Here is a 24,134-nt window from a genome sequence, read left to right on the forward strand (position 1 = left end):
ATACATAATAGATCATCTGCTGCTCCAACTACACAGCAGTTTATCCTGATTTCAATCGGTGCGTGTATTTGTGAAGAGGGAGGGGATAAAAACAGCTCCTCAGAAAGGCGGATCGACATTAAGCGCTGTCAGGGCTAATTCACAGTAACGTTTGCAGGGTTGGTTCAACACTCGAGAGTATGGCTGACACTATGAAAGCTAAATTCAACTCCATAATAGCACTACAACATGCACGGTGGTGGTGAGAAACCAGCTCTTGAGAGAGGCGTGACGGCATTAGGGGCTGTCAGGGATAATTGGTGTAGTGGTGTGCGTAATGGTGACTGACGTTGCTGGGCGGGATGTCTCCCGGTTAGGACGTGACGGACGCACGCCACGGAGGAGATGATGTGGAGGAGATGATGTGGTCCCTCTGTCTGTCTGTCTGTCTGTCTGTCTGTCTGTCTGTCGGCTTGCCTGTCTCTCTGTATGCCTGTCTGTATGTCTGTCTGTAGGTCGACATGCCTGCCACTGCTAATAGGCCAGTCAATCTAGCTCTAAAAAGGCTCAAACCCGGGATCGATTGCAATAGTAATCGTTCCTACTTTTAAGTGATCCTTAAACCCCCTTGTATGACATATTAAAAATCTACAGCTTTATATGTAGTGGAACATACTTTTTTCAAGGCCAAAGTTGACAGATTTCCCATTCATTTCTCCATACGGAGACAATATAGGAGATGCAAGGTGAATAGGGTAACATTTTAATCTATGACATATTCAATTGAAACTTTCACAGTTGGTAACTCACATTCAGGCAAACATTTTTTGTATTGCAAGTTTTCTAAAATATGATGATGAAATATGCAATGAGGTCATATGTACTGAAAAATTTGATAAAATCTGTGATACCAAGCATATAAACCAATTGGCTTTGACACAAACGTTGTGTGTTGTGTGTTGTGTGTGTTGGGTATGTGTGTGTGTGTGTGTGTGTGTGTGTGTGTGTGTGTGTGTGTGTGTGTGTGTGTGTGTGTGTGTGTGTGTGTGTGTGTGTGTGTGTGTGTGTGTGTGTATGTGTGTGTGTGTGTATGTGCAGTGTGTGTGGGTGTGTGTGTGTGTGTGTGTGTGTGTGTGTGTGTGTGTGTGTGTGTGTGTGTGTGTGTGTGTGTGTGTGTGTGTGTGTGTGTGTGTGTGTGTGTGTGTGTGTGTGTGTGTGTGTGTGTGTGTGTGTGTGTGTGTGTGTGTGTGTGTGAGCTTGCATGTGGGAGTCAGTGTCTATATATGCAAGTGTGTGCAAGTGCACTAAGCATGCTCCAGCCACTCCAGTCGTGTGAAAGCTGTCTTACTCTGAAGAGCAGGCTGCTGGCTGGTTACGTAACGAGAGAGAGAGAGAGAGAGAGAGAGAGAGAGAGAGAGAGAGAGAGAGAGAGAGAGAGAGATGATGCTGATGTCCGCTCTGGTTGGCCGCCTTCGTCTCGCCCTCCTTCCCTCCCTCCCTCCCTCTCTCCATCCACCACTGGCTCTCTCTAGCTCCCCCTCTCTCCCTTTCCCTCTCTCTCCTGCTCCCAGTGGCCCATGGGAAGACTGCAACGTAACATGGCAAACGGTGCCCTTGTGGAGGGAGTGCACATACACTCTCAAATAAAAAGACACACACGCACTCACACATGCATCGACGCACACAAGAAAGCACATGCACTCTCACACACACACACACACACAGCGGACTGCACTACATATTTTGTTTACCCTCACTCACAGGTATGAACACACACACGTGCGCACACACACACACATGCAGTTGCACTCACACACACATACACACACACATACAACTGCACACACACATGCACACACACACACGCATACACACACACACACACACACACACACACACACACACACACACACACACACACACACACACACACACACACACCGTATATACAAAATGACTGGAGGTGAATTTAGTAGCACACACACACACACACACGCACGTAGGCACGCATGCATGCATGCACGCACACACATAAATACACAAACACACCCTGAAAGTCACAGTCATATTGACTCAGAGCCCCTCAGACAGGCTTGTGGGCTGCACACAGTAGGAGCTGCAGCCTCTGTGATGTGTGTGTCTGAAGTGGGCCCCTAGCCGTGCTTGTCTGCTCTCTATCTGTTCCCTCTGGAGGGAGCGGGCATGCTCTCTTTGTGTACTATTCACATATTCGTGTGTGTGTGTGTGTGTGTGTGTGTGTGTGTGTGTGTGTGTGTGTGCGTGTGCGTGTGCGTGTCTTTGCATGTCTGTGTGTGCAAGTCTGTGTGACTGAACGTGTGTGTGTCTGCATGGTTTCGTGTATGTGTGTGTGTGTGTGTATATACATGTGTACACAGTGTTTATTTGTGTGTCTATGGTTGAGTGTGTGTTTGTGTCTGTGTCTGTGTCTGTGCATGAGCGTGCATGATGTGTGTGTGTGTGTGTACCCATGCGCCTTTGTGCATGCTTTACTTTGATTCAGTGCTGAAATTACTATTCAGCAGATGTCCTTTTGTTGCACTATAAAATCTGCAGATGTGTTTTTTGGGGGGGAAACTTATGTCCTGGTGCTGCATTGCAATGATATCTAAAAAACACAGACTGTCCTGCAGAAACGCCTTAAAAACCTACTGTGAGACGAGTGTGGTCTGGTCTGTGTGATCATATTTCAAATAGCCTATATATTTAAATATTCAGGAAGAAATTCCATATGTGCAGCATGAAACACATTATGTTGTCTTTATATTCATATGTATGTGTGTGTGTGTGTGTGTGTGTGTGTGTGTGTGTGTGTGTGTGTGTGTGTGTGTGTGTGTATGTGTGTATATGTGTGTGTGTATGTGTGTGTGTGTGTGTGTGTGTGTGTGTGAGAGAGAGAGAGATCGAGCACCCTTGGGGGTTAGCATATAGTCAGGAAGGGATCAGGGATTAGGAGAGTCATCTGTATCCGTAGGTGGAAAGATACTTGGCAACCATCCTTGCACACATTTGAGGCATGAGCTGGTGAGCTTGTGTGCCACGTGCAACGCTATAGGTTCTTGTAAGCCATGCTTTTATTGTGCGATTTTCTGCCCATTTGTAGACGATTATTCACTCATACAAGAAGATTTCCCAGTTAAAAGGAGAACGGAAGCGCTGCAAGGATCCAAGGCTTCTTTAAGGTGCACTGTGTAGAATGTGGCCAGAATGGGTACTGCAACTGTACTGCTCATTGAAACTGTGCTGCCCATTGCCAAATTATATCTTTTCATGAATATTTACTGTATAATAAACTAATATTTACTAATATGACCAAAGTACAGTTGTGCTGCAGTTAAAAATGTCAATTTCTGGAAATTCAAAATGGCGGACCATGGAGAAGATCCCCCTTTTCATGTATGAAAAGGGCAATTTTCCCGGTCATATTGAATACTTTGTTTGTCATATTGAATACTAATTTGATGGTGGTGGTAAATATTTGTTAAAAAAGGTAGCATTGTGAATGGGCAGCATGAATTCTGGAAATGAAAAACTTGAAAAATATTACACGGTGCATCTTAAAAAATACAGGTGCTCTAACAGTCGTTGCGGGTACCAAACATCGAAAAAGGAACAGGAAACTGTGGCACTCTGGTTTGATTATTTTTATGTTTTATAAGACCTACGCGTTTCGACTTTCACGGTCTTGGTCAGGGTGTGGTCACTCAGTCACTGAACAGAATGTATCACAGCTGTCCATTAGTCATTGGTGGTGGGCGTAGTAGTTCCAATTAACCAAAGTGAACATGCAATACCAGGTAAGAATGAGACTAAGATGCGCAGAGCATGAGACTTCTAAGAAGATTTCTCATTTGCAACCATTCTTGCACACTTGTGAGGGGAGTGAGCTCATTGATTAAATGCAATGCAAAAGGTTCCTTTAAGCAGGGCCTACCCTGTGCAGCTTTTTTCTCTGAGAGGATTTTTTTTCACTCATGTAAAAATATTGCACATGAACATGAAGCTGAGTTTCAGCGTAGTTGTTTGTCATGTATCATGTTGTATACATACCAGAGATACCGTATTTGGTATTCTGCTCTGATACATACTAGAACAATGAGAAGCCTTGAATTGAACAGGCTACTCCCGGCCAGCCCCAATCAGCAATTGTGTGGAGGAAAGAAAATCAAACCTGTTTGAAATTCTGGTCGCCTCTCTCCCCTCATTGCCGCAAGCTCTCACACTGAGCAGAACAGAAGTGTTATTGGTGATGTTATTGCCTACTTAAGAGTCTGAACTTGGACCTAAACATTGGTGCAAAAAAGTCTGACAAAAGGCAAGACTAAAAAGGCTATGGAGAAGTAATGAATTGTGTAGGTGTTTGTATAACCAAGGTCTTCCTATAATGGGTGCAAAACCATTGACTCAAAGGACTTGACTGACAAAGGACAAAGCTCAGGGGCCATCGTATCTGGATGAGGCTTCTGGAGGGAGATTCTACCACAACCCTCTACGTTCTACCACAACACTCAGCTAGTTGGTATCCATTACACTCATCCCCCTAAACCTCACTACCATCCCAGGTTTTGGCACCAGTGTAACTGGGGTTATCTTGCACAGTACGCCACTCGGGGTTCAAACCCTTGACCTGCAGCAACCCTCTGGCCTGGAAGTACAATTGTGAATGAGCTAAAGGTCTACTGTAGGCCAATACCGTCATCGCTATCACGTGAGGCTTTGGGAGTGACTCTGGGTCAGGTTTACTTAAGTTCTATTGCAGACCTCCTGTAGAAACCAGATGGTATCTGCTGGCATTAGAGTGCAAGCAGGCATATTATTGCAGCTTATTTCTAGTTGGTTGTAGATGTGATGAACCGTTTCACACAGTGTATGTTCAGCTTTAGGAACCATAATAGTAGGTGGGTTCTCTGAAGAACTTGTTGTCACTTTATCAACTTTGCTACCGCTCTTGCAGGCACCTGTAGGTGAACAGAATCACAAATTATTTTTAAGGAATCCCTCCAGTTTCTTCGAGTAGCCCACAAGTTCCTTGAGGAACTATTTAATACTTTACAGTGCCCTAAATTAAAGACTAGAGTAGGAGGAGATGATGCTATACTGTAAGTGAGTGAGTGGCAGCCGCAGAGTATATGTCCACCTTTCGAAACCTCAATTTAGGTGGGATCCTTGGGGGTTTCTCAAGAAGCCTACAGGTTTCAAGAAGTCTTTTTCTTTCAAACAGGTCCTTCATTAATGACTAGGGGACAGTGAGCAGTAGACAGTTTTGTGTGAGTGAGTGAGTGAATGGCAGGTGGGTTGCTTGAGGAACCTGTTGTCAGTTGAACTTGCCACAGTTCCTGTAGGTGGATAGAATCACAAATTGGTCCTTGGAGAACCCCCCCCCCAAGTTCCTAATGTAGCCTATAGGCTCCTGAAGGAACTTTTCAAAGTTACATAGTGACCTGAATTAATGACTAGACTAGGAGGATTTGATGAGCACTAGCTTCTGATATGTGAGTGAGTGAGTGGCAGAGACTTTACGAACCTCAATTTAGGTGGGATGTTTCGAGGAACCTATTTTCAATGGATTTAATGTTGGTCTTGTGAGCACATGTTCTCACAATCCCATTTAGGTGAACAGGAGTTATAAATTAGTGCTTTAGGAACTCGTCTACAGGTCCCTCCAGGAATCGCCCCATTCTTTTTTTTCCCAACAGCTCCTTCATTAATGACTAGGAGATGGTGAGCAGTAGACAGTATGGTGTGAGTGTGTGAGTGAGTGAGTGAGTGGGTGGGTGAGTGGCAGGGCAGAGGGCATGTCTCATCAGAGTTCTGGCTGCTCATCCTTGGCCCTGGTGCTCTGCTGCTGCTGCTGATGCCTCATTTGCAAGTCTGAGCAGCAGAAGGGATGGCTGCTGGCACAGCTGCCGTGTGACTCTGTCAGAATGTTTGTTTGGACACTTTTTGGCCTCAGTGTCGCATGTGTGTGTGTGTGTTTCATATTTCTGGATGTTGAGAATGTCTGTATTATTTTTCTGTCATGTGTGCACTTTTGTACCGCTGGTCCTGGGTTGACCTGTAAACAATCTATTTTAGCTTCATTGGTGCAGTGAGCGTGTGCGTCTGTGTGTGTGCATATTTAATGCACGGATTTGTGTGTGTGTGTGTGTGTGTGTGTGTGTGTGTGTGTGTGTGTGTGTGTGTGTGTGTGTGTGTGTGTGTGTGTGTGTGTTTGTGTGTGTGTTTGTGTGTGTGTGTGTTTGTGTGTGTGTGTGTAAGCGCGCGCACTTGTGCATCCGTATGTCCGCATGCTTGCCTGTGTGTGCGCATGTCTGTGTGTGTATTTCTGTGCGCATGTCTGTATGCCCGCTCGGCGCGCGTGTGCAGCACTGCCCCCGGCTGTAGTGTCCTTGGCACCCTGGGCTGCTAGGCATGAAGCAAGGGAACAGGGAGCAGGGAGGGGAGGAGGCAACAGATGGAGGCTTGTGCGATGGGCTGGATTAGGGCTTTGAATGCCGGCCCAGGCCTCCCTAATAGCAGCACTTTATTGTCTGACCGGCCGACCGACCGGCATCATAATCTGTCCTCACCACAGCCTCCCTCCGCTTTAAGACCTGTGTGTGTGTGTGTGTGTGTGTGTGTGTGTGTGTGTGTGTGTGTGTGTGTGTGTGTGTGTGTGTGTGAGTGTGTGTGTGTGTGTCTGGATGTGCGTGCCTGTGTATCCCCTTGCCCTCACTGAACGTCCATAAACTCTTTTTTTTTGTCCTTTTGGGATGATGGTGTTTGATGTTGAGATTTTGGGTGGCCACGGCCCACAGGGTTGGTTGTAGTACTGTGTAGGCTACTCCCTTAGAAACAACCTCTCTGTAGTGGCCTCAGTTGGTTGAACTGCAGACTATTAAGTGCACTATATGTCTTCCCCTCTCCATTAATTCTGCTAAGGTGAAACACTGGGTTTATTTCCTGGGCCCAAAGGGAGCTGTAGTGTTTTTCATTAGGTGCTTGGTGTCGCAGCCTATTGAGTCTATGTTGTTTTATTGCTATCTTATTTAATGTGTAGAGTGTCCTTGGAGAATTTAAAATACAAGTTTTTTAGTCCAGTAACTAAGCAAGTGTACATGTGTATTACTATCATTGGTGTTATTATTATTACTAGTATGATGATGATGATGATGATGATGATGATGATGATGGCGACACAGACAATGATGATGATTATTGTTGTTTTTGTTTAGTTCTGTCTAAATAAGGGTTGAGGTACCCTTTTGTTAAGAGATGGCCCCTGTTATAAATTGGCTGTTACCAGAATGGCAAGTACCAAGTCGAAACGCACCGCTAAAGGCGCTGTGTAATGACATAGCAGTGTAGTACTATGGTAGTAAAATCTTTTCCAACACTATTATAGCATTCCACTGGCGGAACGGCGTGCATTATGGGGCTACAGAGCAGAAGCATTCAAGTAGCAACCAATACATCTTTGCAGAAAACAGCACATAGATGGCACTAAGCCTCGAGCTACCACTGATAGAGAAGCCTCTAGACTTGTCAACTGGTGTCTTCAGTGATGTGGTTCTGTGCTGTTAGGATCTTCCTGTCATTTATACGTTTTGTGTGCGAGCCTGCGTGCGTCCGTGCGTCCGTGTGTGCGCGTGCATGTGTGTACAATTCAATTTGCAGTGATTCCCACTAACATATGCATCCGTGAGTCTTTCCATGTACGGCGGTCTTGACAAAAAATACGGAGGAGGAGCGCTGAGTTGCTGTGCCGGCGACCCGGGTTCGATTCTGGCGTTTGCCTGTCTTTTGCGTCTCTCTTTCCGCTAGTTTCCTGTCCCTCTGTCACTGTCCTATCATAAGTGGAGCACAGAAAGAAATATTTTAAAAAACCCTAAAATATGTGTCTGTGCGTCTCAGTGATGTAGATGTGTGGAGGTGTTTCTTCTGTAATTGATTGAATGCTGCTGTGCTGTGATGCTCCTCTCTTCCTGCGATTTGTATGGTGTGTGTGCTTAAGGAGAGCGTTTACATCCTTAGCCACGTGAGTCAGTCAGGAGCTACACTAATCTCATTTAGCTCTCTCTCTCTCTCACTCTCTCTCTGTCTTTCTCTCTGAATCTCACTCATCTCATTCTCTCTCTAACACTCACAAAGGATCAGCATTGGGAAAAATGCCCAGAAAGAGAAAGCGACAGCACATACGCATGTGTCTGTGTTTGTTTGCGTGCGTGTGTGTGTGTGTGTGTGTGTGTGTGTGTGTGTGTGTGTGTGTGTTTGTGTGTGTGTGTATGAGAGGCAGTACTGCTGTCTGTTTGTGTGATGCGAGCCTAGAAGGATGGCTGGATTACTGTTGAGTCAGAGGTGATGTGTGTTAGGGATAATGCCGTTTTACGCATGCGCACACGCACACACACACACACCCGTACGGAAGCACACACACACACACACACACACACACACACACACACACACACACACACACACACACACACACACACACACACACACACACACATGCGTGCATGTACACGCACACACACATCCATGCACACGCGCGCACGCACGCACACACACCCGCACCCGCACCCGTATACACACACACACACACATAAGCCGTCCCTAGGCGGGCACGTGTGCGCCGTAATCACAGATGGATGATGTCATTGGCCACCAGAGGCCACGCCTAAGCCTTCCACCCACTCCACCCCCAGCCCAACCTCAACAGAGAGAGAGAGAGAGAGAGAGAGAGAGAGAGAGAGAGAGAGAGAGAGAGAGAGAGTACATACTGAGTGTGTATGAGTATCCATGCTATCCAGCTCCATCTCCATGCAGGCAGTGTGTGCATATGTCAGTATGTGTATGTGTACGTGTACGTTTATGTGTATGCTCCAGCTCAACCTTCACGCTCTCGGCATGCATGAATGTGTTTGTGAGCTACAGCTCCACCTTTGTGCTCCCCTGCCCCTCCTCCAGCCCACGTCATCCCCCTGTTCTCCCGCTTCATCTCCAGCCAGTGAGACGCGGTCTTAATCACCCTCGCACTCTCACAACCGCACTCTCACTACCACACCCCCTCACTCTCACTCTTACTCTCACTCTCACTTTCTGTGTGTAATTGCATGGAAGGAATTACGGTAATTTGCAGGGATTAGCAAAAGGCGGCAGCGACACGACGGCAACAGCAGCAGAGTAGCAGTAGCTATCAGGTCAAGAGAGAGTGGATTTGAAAAGGAGTGAGAGTCTTGCTGTGCTGTCTGATGTGAAGCATCCTGCCCCCCGTCACCACCAGCACACTGCACAGCAGGGGTGCATTTGTCAAACTCATAGTTGCTAACTATGTTAGCTGCTTTGTTGTTTGCAATGCAATTTCCCATTGGCAACTAAGTTGCTCACAGGTTAACAACTACACTTTCGAGAAATGCACCTCAGAGTTGTAGAAAGTAGAGGTACTCTTATAGATGCAATTGCTACAGTACACTGGTGATATATTACTTGGTTTCAACTTTGTAATATCACACCACTACTGTAATTACATCTGTCTTCTACTCCTTCTTCATACAACTCTGCTGTACAGCAGCCTTCCTTACTGAGCCTGTCCTGCCCAGGTGAGGTGTGTGCTGTGGGAGGGTGTGGGTTGGCTTTGATCGGCAGGGTCTTCAGTCTGATGTGAAGTATCTCGTAGAAAAAGAGAAAGACATCCTCCGTGCTCCTGCACTTCACAATCTGATGCGTCACGGTCAAAGGCTAGCAAGTGCAACTGAAAAAGGAAGTCACCAGAGCATCTTCAGATCTGGAAGGCAGTTTACTGTATTATTAAGTGGCAAGACTAGTGTTTCGACGTTGTCATGTGTTCTTCAGAGTCAGTGAAGTACAAAGTATTTTGCTCTCCCCACCACTTCCACCACCAATACACCGCACACCAACCCTCCGTTCGGAACCCCAGTCGAGGCGGGTGTGTTGTGGGTGAGGTGGGTTGGAGCGGCAGGGTTTTTAGTCTCACGGAAACCTTTCTCTAGCGAGCACCAGCTGTCAGAGGACTGTGGAGCACACAGGGATGACTCAACTGTGCATGCACAGACACAAAAATGACACGCACGCCCAACTACAACACACACACACATGAATATGCACACACTCAACACATGTGCACACATATACATGTACACACAAATGCATAGACACACACAAAAGGCATGCATGTACGCAGAAATGCACCCACACGCGCACGCTTGCACACAGACACACACGCACGCATGCACACACAGACACACATTCATGAACGCGCCCGCAAGCACGCACACACACACTCAGTACAAAACTTGCGTGGGCAGCTGGATGGTACGGTGCACGTGAGCATTTTAGTTCAGCTGCACCAACCAAAATATATCAAGCCAATTATGCCACAGCCCGCCTGCCTGCTCCACTCCACTTGTGCCTACTCCACTCCACTCTCCACTGCAGTGTTAGACTGCAGTAGCAGCCTCCTGCCTGCATCAATGGCTCCGGCAGGACAATCAAATCCATTCATTTTCAATTGGGAAAGGGTTTCCCTGGGGGATATCACCTCGAGAGGAAATTCAATCACCACAGCTAGGGATTAGGTGTGTGCGCGGATGGAGCTAGAATGGCTGATTAACTGAAAGTCACTGACATCATTGGGAAATACTGAATGCATGTCATTATTTTTTATTCAACGGCAGGAGAATGAGGTGCCGGCTGCTATCATTGTTGGGGCTAAAAACCACGTGCAGGGCTCAAGCCAGTGCCAATACATTTTCAACAAAACAGCTGAAGTTCCGAATCGAATGGATAGATTAGGCAATGAGGTATTTGGCTGGTGGGTAGAGCAGATATAATGAAGGGATTTTTTTTCCTTTTCATCACACTTGAAGGGACTGATTTCTCAAGTTTGATGAGTTGAGTGAACTGATGATTGCTCAACTAAAATACAAAGTGAAGCATACATGAGGCTAATATTGAAAGGGGGAAAATAAATGAGTGCACTCTCAGTCAGAATTCACTCAAAATAAATGTCCCAAATTGGAATCTAAGCAAGGCAGTGGTGGAGTTTTCAAAGGCGCATTTATACCAGAACTTCACCTCAAGTAAAGCCCAAGGCCTTCTTCGGATCTCACCCAGTATCACTCTTTTCGGTGATTTCTTAAGTACAATGGGCGTAAGGAACTGACTTAAATGCAATTTGAAGCTAACATGAGGCTACATGAGGTTAGGAATATTTAGAGTGCCCTCTCAGAAGAACACACATTACGTTTCCCATATGAGTACCAGGATTCTCCCCGTTACTACTAGCAGTCGTAGCCTACATTGGGTTAAGATGTCCTTACCATATCCCAAGACACCTGAGCACAAAGGCCCAAGACCTTCTTCTGATCTCACCCCAGCATCTCTATTCCACTCATTTATTATCAATCTGTGCCACTGTCATACAGTATCTGATTAAAGGCAAATATCACACAATCACTACTTTGATACGCTAAACACGCACGATTGCTTGATGTGGTATGTGATGTTGATCATTCTTTTCCTGTCTCTGTCTCTCTTAGCCGCCCCCCTGATCGTGGGCCACAAGCGCAGTGAGAACAAGAACGAGGGTGAGAACGCCATGCTGTACTGCAAGTCCGTGGGCTACCCTTACCCAGTCTGGGTCTGGAGGAAAAAGGTTGCCGAGACTTGGGTGGTAGGTGTCTTGTGTTTTTATCTGATGTCTAGCGTGGCGTGCGTCAAAATGTACTTCTCTGCAAAGTGCTGTTATTCATGCAATTTCAAAACTCTTATCACAATTAAGTCTCAGAGGTCTACGTAGCTGTAGCCATATCATCCATGATGTCCATTTAGTCATTAATTTAATGAAGTGCTATTTCCTTTAGTTTGTAAAAAAACAAGACATGGACAGGACATCGTGAGACTTGGGTAATCATTTTGCTTGGGTATGTGTGCCTAAACTGAAGAGAGTTGTGGTCGTCTTTGGGTGTTTAGCGTGCTTAAATTATGGGCATCTGATCTGATGAAGTTGAAATCACTGAGGATTGCATGACGCTGAGATGCATCTGTGTATCCTGCTCATGGTGCAATAAACATCAGTAAATAATGCAGTGTCACACTCCTGGATTATTTTTTCAGCACCATTAAACCAGGCGACAATACTTGCAGCTGGCATAGCCATCACATCATGTTGACGAGGTCACCTAGACCTAAAGATCCCACCCTAAACCTAACCAGTAGTGATGTCATGTTACAGCAAGGGCTTGTTGAGTTTAATGTCAGTTTTTGACACTGAGGGCATACCTTTGGCATCAAATATGGATACCTGGTCAATGAGTCGAAAAGTGACGCGTCGGGATGTGATCATGTGTGATCATGTTGGTAAATATGAAAATAAGCTGTGACTTTTCTAGTGTACCCTTTGTGCAGAGCGTATGTTATAACCTTACTGTCACCAGAATTGTAATAGCTATGTCTTACATGTAATCATTTACTTAGGGCTCTCAGTAATGTCATAGCAATGTTGATGCAGTTGAGTATTTTCAGCAAATAGTGAATAGGTCCGTTGGCGACCCTATCTGCAGTAAGAGGCTACGCAATCATTATTTTCTGCTGTCCTCTCCCCATCCTTCTCCAGGACATTGACAACTCAACGGGCCGTTTCTTCATCACGTCCCGGGACAGCTACTCGGAGCTGAACGTTATCAACCTGGACATCACCACGGACCCGGGGCTGTACGTGTGCAACGCCACTAACACCATCGGCCACAAGAGCTCCTCGTCCATACTGCGGGTGCGCAGCCACCTGGCGCCCCTCTGGCCCTTCCTGGGCGTGCTCGCCGAGATCCTCATCCTTGTGGTCATCATCGTGGTCTATGAGAAACGCAAGAAGCCGGACGAGATCCAAGACGGTAAGATGCCTGCATACCATCTGGGCAGGGTTGAAGGTGTGGTGGAAAGTGATGTGGACTCATGACAAATTGGAAGATGAGAGATCCGTGTTTTGCATTATGTTTGTGAAAAAAATGATGGAGACAAAAAAACCTCTATACACAGGTAGTGACATCTGTGCAATGCAACATTTAAGAGCGGCTGCAATATTTACCTCAATGTACCTTTAACATATTTGACAATTCTGGTTCGAGCCATTAGGTCATAATGGGTTAGGTCTTAATGTCCAGAACATGTCCACACCTTAAACTACATCCATCTACCTGGGTCTTCTGTGGCTTGGGCCTGGTTCTTTTGTGTGTCCTTGGGAGAGTTGCATTCAGTGTAGAGGCCTGCCATCTCCAGTAGCCTTGGAATTGAATAGCTGCTGGCACCAACACCAGGCCAGCCAGCCTGCCCTGCTGCTGCAACAGTCAAGTAAATTAAATTATAACATTTGACAAGATGTAGCTGGCTGCCAAATAGCCTTCAAGTATAAAAAACGTCCTGACAAAACATCACTCACCAAAACATTCCTTGTCTATTTGTCCACCGCAAGGCGTTGTACATTGCTTAATTAATCTCACAATGTTACTGGCAGCGCTTTCATCAAGAGCCGTGTCCAATATACGGACAGCAATATATAAAAGCGGTTGTAACAGCAGTCAGAAAGAGAAATGTGCTTAGCCAAGGGATTGGCTGTAAGACCTGAGAGTGCCGGAGTAGAACTGTAGTACTAGTTAAAATCAGATTTGACACTTCAAGACTACTTTGACACATAAAAGGACCTGAAACACTCTAGAAGTTGTTTAATCAACTCTCCAGGTATTGAATTGACACTGTATTTTTTACTGTGCAACAGTAGTAGCTGGATGAGGCAGAATAAAACAGAAGCTACTCACACAGAAATAAATGGGTATACCTGTTCAGACAGACAGACGTAGAAATATACCTGCAATCAGTATTAGTCAGAACAGCTAGTCATTAGCCATTAGTTGCATTTTGAAGCGTCCAGAGGAAACACAATCTTTTGTGCCAGGCTCAGGCTCCTCCACTGCAGACATGAGTTGTTTTTTTTCTTTCCCTGAGAAAGCACAGTGGAGTGGATGGATGCCAAGATAAGGGAATCCCTCTATTGTTTACTGTTCTCGGTTTTTTTTCTTCAAAGAGGCTTGTAAGTGTTTTTGAAGTGGGGTGAGTGTGTCCTGTCAACTGAAGGGAGCTCATCACACACACCGACTGCGCCATCCCCTTCTGAAGTGTTGCTTAAACGCTGTCTGTCGCTGTATCTGGCCAAGCGACAGATAATTGAGCTATAATTACAAGTATGACCACCCACGGAGTAGCCACTGTCATCCAGCTGGAAGGGAAGATATCTTCAGCTCAGGTAGCAGCTAATTTGCCTTGTCATGAAAGGTGAAAAGCCATCAATAATTCAATAATTGGATGGGGGGTGGGGGGGTTCTAAGATGGAATGCACCCAAACCAAAAGGAGAGGTTACTGCGCTAAGACTATAAACAAGGCTTTCTACTTGAATATTCATGTGAGGGTGAATTGTGTAAATGCACATGGTGCCTGGAGGCTATTACGCATTTCCCGCCACTTCCATATTCCCTCTACACCTCAACATCATCTAAGAATGAAATGGGGGGAAAAGTGTATGCAGGCATGGATAATGCAAAATATTCACCTTGCTATATACCCCCCACTTTAGAGAGAAAAGAGAGTGAAGCATGTGCCTGATTTTCGAGTATAGGGTCCATTTAAATACACCATAAAAATCATTACATGGTCTGGAGAAAATTAAGATGGTATTTCAAGACACTTTATGGACCCTTTCTGCCTCCTGGTGCGAATGGTAATATGAACTCAGTGGGGTAAAATTGTATTTTGACTTGACGCGGATAATGTTAATCTTAAGGCCTGACACTATTAGTGAGCATATTTTGACACGATGTGCTGGAGGCAGTGTACTGCAAGAACAGGAGAGAGAGAGAGAGAGAGAGAGAGAGAGAGAGAGAGAGAGAGAGAGAGAGAGAGAGATAGAGAGACAGAGACAGAGACAGAGACAGAGGGAGGCAGTGCCTCTGTGGAACTGCTGCTGGTGCTGTTGAGCTGATGGCTCTTTGTTCCTCTGTGGTGCAGAGCAGAGAGAAGTGCCCTTGAATGACCGAGCCCCCTCTCTGAGAGTGATAGCAAGAGGGGAAGAGAGAAAGAGAGAGAGAGAGAGAGGATGGGGTGATAGAGAGAGAGACAGAGAGAGAGGGGGGGACAGTGAACAAAAACAGAAAGAAAGAAAGAGAGAGAGAAAGATGGATAAGGAAAGAGGGAGGGAGAGAGAGATGAAGGAAACTCCCACATCCTTCCATCCATCTCCTGGCACTGCTGTGCTGTGTGTGTCTGTGTGTGCGAGCGTGTGTGTATGTGTACACACCGCCATGGTGGCTGCTAGTCCAGACATTGCCCTCACTCCTTGCTGGAGGACCACCGCTGGCACACAGTGCAGACACACACACACACACACACACACGTGCACACGAACACACAGCTGCCAAGGACGAATTGAAATTTGACCTTTACTGCCACGCGCGAGGGCATCTCCGCAGCCACACAGGGGGGTTTGCTGTTAACCTTTAAATGAGCCTCAGCCTCCGCCTCAACCCCTCTCTTGAACGGGATGCACCGCCGGGGGACACTTTAGTCTGGTCTCCCAGATAAATTACGAGTGTGGAAATGAAATGGGTGTTATTGATATATTTAGTGCAGCATTTTTTGTAGATATTTTTTCCAGCATTTATACCTTTATTCAGGATGGGACAGTGGGAGATAGTGCCAGGCAATGAATGGGAGACAGGGGAAGGATCTGGAAATGACCTCGGGTTGGAATCAAACCCGAATCCTTGTGTAATGGTACAACACTGTAGCCCAATGAGCCACCACGCTCTCTGGTGCAGTAATTTTAAAAGGCAGGATGTTTTTTTTTTTTATATAATTTTGGCATAGGCCATGGCGAAGAACTGGAGGATTGGAAAAAAATCTAATAGTGTACTACTACAATTTATTATTCATTGCTGGGGATTATGATTATCGCTAAGCACTGAATTTCACCATCTAAGCATTTATAAATATTGGACTCTAGCCAAGTTAATGTGGCCAAGTTAATTTGTATTAATGCAGCCCATTTGAACACGTTTCAATGGAGTTTAAAACATATTACTGACCGAAGCAGTCCATTACTTATCATACATAAATTAAGCATTTATTTTCCCAGATATCCTTGCCTTTTAACATTTTAGGGATAAAAAAGAGCCTCACTCACTGATATAATTCTCAGTGCAAGCACTGCTTCCCATACCAGGACTACAAAAACAATAAAACAGAGGCTTTGCTCTGCTCCCCAAATAACTGCTTTTAAAAAAGTTTGTCTGCACCACTGTGTGCACTGGCTCAGCAAGGGATTGTCTCTGTCTCCCGAGTGTCTCATAAGGAAAACAACAACAGATTGTAGATACACTCCGCTTCCTCCCCCCAATCTCCTCTGTCCTGTGTTAGGTAAGTACAGTATAGCCCAGCAGTGCTGTAGAAACAAGGGCTCGCCTTGCTCCCATCCCCTCCCCAGGTGCTGTTCCAGATCCTCCATGTCATAATGAGTCCCATCTAAAAAGGCAGTCACACGTACCTGGGTCTCCCTTATGGCTTGCATCAAATGCTGCCTTTTAATCGTTTTTCTTTTTTTAAATTTAATTTGGGTTTGTTTTTCATTATAATTCAGGCTTGCACGCTGCTTGTACAACCCCCCAAAATATGAAATAATTGTCTGTGCTGCTGACAAAAGTGGTTTTTGTCATGTATATCTTTAGGACACAGTCGGCCTTTTGAAAGGGGTCAGTTAGGACACAAGTTTCTTCCTTTGTTTATCTGAATGCTACATGAGTTGCATCGCATCCTGAAACATTTTGTGCTTAAGAACACTGCAGTCCTACTTTACAAGTCAATGTTTCTTTCTTTATTAGTCAATATTGCATTTAATTATTGTTCAGTGTTTCCAAACTCTGTGTACTTCTATACCAATTATCTCTGTTGACTTTGAAAAAAAAAGACTTGAGGTGAATTTAGTTGCACACATACACACGCACGCACGCACGCGTGCGCGCGCACACACACACACACACACACACACACACACACACACACACACACACACACACACACACACACACACACACACACACACACACATGAAATGCAATGGGGGTTGTGATTCATGCATTTTAAATTGAGGAAAGGAAAACATGTTGCAAACTCTGAAACTCCTGGGGGGTTTCTTCTCTTAATTACTTCTCTCCCCCCCTTTCCCTCTTATGGCAACATATACATAATGGGTGGTAAGTCAGTGCACCTGCATGTCTACAGATTTCTCTTCTAAATCACCTTTTATTTTGTCTATTGCAGTCCATCCAGACCATGATGTATATGTTAATCAAGTGATGCGTCTCCTACTTGATATGCCTCCTCCTATTTACTGTTTCCACAACATATGCCTATAGGGCATAATTATTCTCATATTTATTAGTGATTATAGGCTTTCCTATTTCTTATGCAACTCTATTGTTCACTCTTCTTCATCCTCTTTGTGACATTTTAGTATTCACGTTTAGATCTTTTTTAATCTGACAAATACAGTAGGCTAGCTTTATCCTCACTGGAGGAAGAAAGATTTATTAGCATAGAACTAAACATTTTACGTATATGGGATGGAATACGTGGATTGAATATGTCTTTCACTTGTTTATCTTTGGGTGGTGGTGTGCCAACATTTTTTGAAAATCACAAAGGCCCACTGTACTATGCAATGAACTGTTAAACAAAATATATAGAGGCAGACAGTGGATGTGATTTTAGACACACTTTCAGTCATTTGAGCTACTAAAGAATTCAAACAAAACCAAAGACTGCTCACGGACAGTCTCTGGTGGTTTAGTCATATGATTTTGTTTTTGAAGATACTGTAACAATGTCTCAGGCCAATGATGTATTTAATACAAGGTCTTAGGCACATAGTGTTGTTTGATCCACACAAACGTGATGTCTTTTGCTGCTCACGCCTGAAATGTGTCTGGCACCGATGTGTTTTTTTGCGCTTTAACCTACAAATGTGTGTTTGAATGGCACTTGATGTTATGCAATGGCAGCAATGCACAAGGAATTTAATGAGGCATGGCAACTTACCAACTCTGTATTTGTATATGTACTGTATGTGTATGCGTATGTGTGTGTGTTTGAGTGTGAGTGGGCAGTTATGCATGAAAACATTACAACATCGCTGTTAAAAAAGATGAAAATACAAAAATCCCGGTGGTTCCAAAGGATTTGCAGTCGAAATAATGAGAGGGAGGAGGGAGGGGTGGGTGAGGGGTAAGAGGGTTGACTCAGGTAGCCGGCATTATGCACATCTGCCTCTGTAATGTGAGCAGAGCCATGATGGGGAGATTGCACTGCACCAGCACCACACAGATGTACTGATTGCAGCTGGTCATGAACTGTCTCTCTGTAATAACTCATATTTCTCTTGCTTCAACACAATTTGGTATGTAGTATCTGGGTAAAGTCTATTTGCCTGCAAATCAGAGAGTCCCTGGGTGGCAATGACATCTTTGCATTCTACCTTTTAACGCAACTAGGGTGTTTTTGTTTTGTTAGTTCGGTAATAAATCACAACTATGAATGCTACTATGAATGCTAGACTGTTCAACATTGCTGTTGTTGTGAACTGAGGATTTAAATGTACTTGCAGCTAGCAGGCTACAACTACACATTAAATTCCCCAAAAAGAAATCCACATTGTGATATGTTTGATGATTTACACCTTTGTTGTGTTGAGTTTTCCTCCAAAACCTGTTTCTGATATATAGTACACAGTGTAAATATATATGTGATGTCCACATGATAGTTATGTCGTCAATTGTTCATAACAAGGATGTTATGTTGTTTTCTTCCTCCAAGAGTTTGTCCTCTGGCTAAACAGCCAGCTGTCTTGTAAAGCACAGATTTTGCCTTTGCCTACTTCACTACATTTTTTTTGGCCCATTTCATATATAGTCTGTTTGATACAGACAGCTGAAATGGTCCCCAGTGATATGAATATAATTTCAGTGGGATTATATTATATTGGAACGTCAGGGCCGAGGACCCAAACGTTAGTCCACAGTATTTCATAAGGATGGACAAGGCCTCTGGCTCATGTTTTTTTCCCTTTTCCTTTCATAGACTATAATATGAATCCGCTTTAAAGCTTACGAAAGGTGCAGTGACAATAGGATTTCATTATACAAGGAAGCAAGATAGTAGTTGATAGTGTGTGGGAATACTGATGGGCGAGTGAGGCTCGCGACCATTACACTTTTCTCACTGTATCCACCACAGCTGTGACAGTCAACCAGCAAGTCCAGAACCATAGTGACATGGAAACATGTAGTTCCAATCGAAGCCAATGCTTCTTCTGTGGGTGCATGAAACCCCAGTTTGAAAAAAAAGTGTGGTGACAAAATTCTGAAATCACAAATATTTGAACATGAGATTCGTAGCAGTGACTGTACTGTACATGTACGTATGTAATAAGAACAACTGTATACAGTCTTTGGTACATTACCAATAAGATAATGTTGAGAGTTTAACATTGGGTGTACTATAAGAAATTAATTTATGAAATAATTAACTTCAGACATTGCTGATTCACTGTGACCGTTTTAGCATGTCCACGGATTTGGGTCCACTTGTCATACAAAGATGTATAACATCATTTCATACTTTAACCAGTTTGCCAACCAGTGTTCTTGTCACACCCTAAATGCTAACTCTTAATTATTTGTACGATGCTGTCACAGTGGACAAAAAGGAAGCATGGGATGAATTGCCTGTGGAATGCATGTTTCTAGTTGGTCTAATGCTATTTTGCCTTTCTTCTTCCCCTCCTGTGCATCTAAAACCCCAATGCAGACGATGAACCAGCTGGGCCAATGTAAGACGATCTTCTTCCCCTTTTTACATTATAAATTCACATTTATTTATATTTGTCTGCAACATAGGTGCGAGGGCCCGTCCTCGCCGCTTGCGGCTTTAATTTATATTTGTGTTACAGTATAAAGTTACAGTTTGTATGCCTTTCATAGCATAGAACGTCAAACAACATCAATAAATTCAAATGAAATACTGATCCCATTTTTCACAACTGTAGCCTATGTATTAATGTGTATTGTATTTTGCGGGTAATGTATTATTGTACATTACATCCAGGTGACCTTTTTAGATAAAGTGTGTGTGCTGATCCATGTGCCAGTTAATGAAATATTTAGTCTTGTCAGACTACTAGGCGCTCATAGCAAAAGCAATATATCTCAATGTCAACTATCCTTAAACACATTTTTTTTCTCTCTCTCAGGAAAAATTCCACAAACAACCACAAAGACAAGAAAGTGCGACAAAGGAACACCAACTGAGCTGAGGAACCGAGACAAAGGTGAGCATGTCGCTACCGCTATGCAACACACCATCTAGTGCCAGACTCGATCACGGTCTCTATCTATCTCAAACACACACATGCACTTAACCAAGGTGAAATACACCATTCTGTGTAGCAGTCTACTCGGCTCCAAAGAATAAACACTGTCTGCAATCCCTGTGACACTTGAGAATGCCACGATGGGTATCTAACTACGAGTCACATATAAGTATGGTACAGCACGTAACTGCTTCTTACAACCACAGCAATTTATATAAAACCTTAACATGAACAGTGAATTGCTAGGTATATTTAATGGTTGTATAATAAACATCACAACAACACGTATTTCACAAACACAAGACTATTAATGGCCAAATACAAAATGTTAATGGGACACCAGCAAACAAGACTACAACACCATCACATGCTCAGTATGGATGAGTGTGACGTTGGGTACCAGCACACTGAAAGGGCATTGAAAGGGCAAACATGGCCCTGGGCACGCTCAAGGTGCTTCCCAAGTGGGCCTGAATAAAGGCCCAGATGTTTTCCCCAAATGCTCCCATTTAAATAGCAGCGTAACTCGGTCTGTGATAATTAAGCATCACATCCATGTGGAGCCACTTTCACGATCCGCAGCCTGAATGAAGCAAATTCATTGTAATTATCATTGTGCCCCATCAATGAGTGATCAGCGATGAGACGTATCCATTAATTTGCCCACGTGCCACAGTAATAAGTGGCTGACAAATCCAGAGAGAAGAGTGCTGTGCAGGGCAGAAAAAAAACACAAGTGTGGTGTACTCACACACCAGATGTGTAATTCATTTCCTCTATGTCTTGGTAAATTCTGTTGCGGATTGCAGAGTGAATGGACAATGGTGAAATCTGTAAATTGTGATATTGGTTTACAGTGATCATTTTACAATCTCCTGAGATAGGGGACAACAAACTCTACTATTGCAGCAGTGCATGAAAGAATCTAGTCCATCTTTTGTTGTGTTACATGTACATCACATTATTCTGAGCTGGCCCTTTTATCCAAAGGAATGTAAAATAATTTCAGGGTATTGGTTACAGTCAGTGGTCAAGGGCACTTCAGGCATGGATGAAGGTAGGGAAACACCTTATTCCTACTGGCCAGGATTGAAAATATGCTTTGAGCTTCTGTGTGGAGAAGTCATCAGAATTGTATGAAGTCACCAATGCTCAATAGTAAAGGACACTGAAATGTTTGAGTAAGTGGGCATAGTAATGCTTAGAAGAAAGAAGGATATACAAATAACAAGGGGGAAAAAACAGAACAGCCGAACACATAATGGCTCTGGAGCTATGATGAATATAATGCGACGTAATGCATTTTGACAAGCAGGTCGTCAGGAAGTACATTTGTTTTTGCCTTTGTCTCCCTCTACTCCTTTCCTGTGTGTGTGTGTGTGTGTGTGTGTGTGTGTGTGTGTGTGTGTGTGTGTGTGTGTGTGTGTGTTAGCTTAGTGCGTAAATAGCACAGCAGGCTAATAACTCGAGGAAATCATCAAATGAATAACACCCGTCAGGACAACTGGCACTCAAGCAGGCACTAATAATGGCTTAGGAAGAAGACATGCTCTCTTAGTCTGCCCAGTTTCAAAGAAAGGAAATTTATAAATGCTATTTGGGGTTTTATAGTCACTTAGTCCTTTGGGAGCTTTAATTTGGTGATGTCGTTTGGAGCTGTTTTGTGTCTTCTTGTGGGCCTGACAGCTCAACCTGAAAGAGTATGTCATTTTTCAAAATATATGCCTCCCACTCACAAATTAGATCTTTTCAGTAGTATTTACTTAGTAATAAAGTAATATTTTCTGGTTTGACAAAAGTACAGTAAGTTTTACAACCAAAAATGGCTATGATGTCTATGGCTATGGTGGACATGGAGAATATCCCTCTACGTAACGTAAAGTGTACATTTTCAAGTCATAATGAATAGCCTACCGGTACTTAGAAATTGATGGTGGAGGTAAATATGCATGAACAAGATGACACTTGTGAATGTGCAGCATGAATTCTGGAAATAAACTACTGAAAAAGTGACATACTCTACCTTCATACCTAAGGCTAGGTTAGCTCACGTCTGATCCTCATGTGTTTTTTTTTGACAGATGACTGCCTGCATCTAGTGACTGTGTGGGTCCTAGCGGTTTTTACACGAAGCACATCTTCTCATTCGGGGAAAACAAACCAACAGCAATGACAACAGCACATCAACAACAGCACATCTACGACAACAACAACAAAAGCATCAACAACAGAAAATTAAGATGAAAAGAGACAAGCGCAAAATACTGTCACAAAGAAAACAACAGCACAACACTGGCACAAATGAAACGAACTCAATGACTGTCTTAAGCATGCCTTATTCAGTCTTATGTGAACAGCTGCGTGGACCCAGGTGACTCAAGTCCTTTTGGAAGAGGTGTATACATTGTTTTTAAGTTCTCTCTCTCTCTCGCTCCCGTGTGCTATCGATGTTGCTCGTGATTATTTTTAACATTTCATCAGACTTAAACGGTGATCCTTATTTTGTTTTTCTCTCGTTTTCATATCTACATATTGTCTCCAATGCATGCAATATCAAGAGAGGTGTTCAGAGTTCACATATTTTTTAATTTCTATGTTTTTTCTTCTCTGTGTGTTTTGCATCCAAGTAAAAAAAAAAAGGATTATGCTTTTGTAATGAAATCTTCCAAACGAAGAAAAAAATCGAAAAACTTAATAATAATATAGATTATATGTGCAGTTTATCTTTGAATGATGAGATCTATGAGAAATATTATATAATATGGATGTGTATGAGTGTCATGAGGTCATTTTAAATCGGTTGGAATGCCAAGGCCCGGCAGGAGTGGACAGTATTTAACCATGTATGTGATAGAGACAATGCCGGTTAAATGTTACATAATTTTTTTCTCTTGAGTAGATGTCGTATATATAAATATATATAAATATATGTTGCGCTGTAAGTGTTCCAATATTATATAGCATATCTGTAAAAAAAAATATCAAAAAACGAAATCAAATATCATTTTATATTTCTCAATGTATTCCATCTGATTTTTATTTTTAGTCGATGGAGAATTGTTGTACAGCATGGCCATAATCCTATGCAATATGTATTCGAGATAGATCTAATGACAATAAGACGGATGACTGGGGAGTTTTGGGGGGGTGGGGTGGGGTGGGGATGGGAGTAGGCGTTACTGGGGGCTGTTGGGACATCATAGCTTTACTGCATGGGTGGGTGTAGGGGGGTGGGATTGGGACTAGAGTTGGGGGGGGGTTGTCTTTCAGAAGGTGGTACAGTGCAATACACAAGAGTGGTAGCTGCATGGCTAAATATAAAGTGTGTCTGTATGTGTGTGTGTGTATGTGTGTGTGTGCGTGTGTGAGCGAGAGAGAGCGTCAGGCAGCCAATGGACCTATGTGACGGCTAGGACTGGGTGGTGCTATCAGTATCAAGCCACTGGATTACTATGTGCGACCAATCTATTTTTTGTTTTTTTGTTTTCGGAATAAAAAGTTCCAAAATAAGACCAACACTGCAGTCTCCTTTAGTTCTTTTTTTACTGTTTGCTTTTTGAAATAAAATACACATACCTCATGTACGACATTAACTAAGTTAATATAATAAGTTAATATCTACATTTTTACACACTTACACCCACACACACACTAACACAATTTCTCACA

General features: G+C 43.7%; 1 protein-coding gene across 1 annotated transcript in view; it reads left to right on the forward strand.

Moving 5' to 3' along the window:
• Positions 1-23,595, forward strand: part of nptnb (neuroplastin b) — an 83,555-nt gene extending 59,960 nt beyond the window's left edge. Inside the window, exons 5-9 of the mRNA XM_063188115.1 lie at positions 11,538-11,671; positions 12,614-12,887; positions 19,904-19,925; positions 20,346-20,423; positions 22,547-23,595. Coding sequence (XP_063044185.1) covers positions 11,538-11,671; positions 12,614-12,887; positions 19,904-19,925; positions 20,346-20,403 — 488 coding nt within the window. The 3' untranslated portion in view covers positions 20,404-20,423; positions 22,547-23,595. The remainder of the gene's footprint in view (positions 1-11,537; positions 11,672-12,613; positions 12,888-19,903; positions 19,926-20,345; positions 20,424-22,546) is intronic.
• The last annotated feature ends 539 nt before the right edge of the window (positions 23,596-24,134 follow it).

Source organism: Engraulis encrasicolus, chromosome 22 (assembly GCF_034702125.1).
Source record: "Engraulis encrasicolus isolate BLACKSEA-1 chromosome 22, IST_EnEncr_1.0, whole genome shotgun sequence".
NCBI classification, from domain to species: Eukaryota; Metazoa; Chordata; class Actinopteri; order Clupeiformes; family Engraulidae; genus Engraulis; species Engraulis encrasicolus.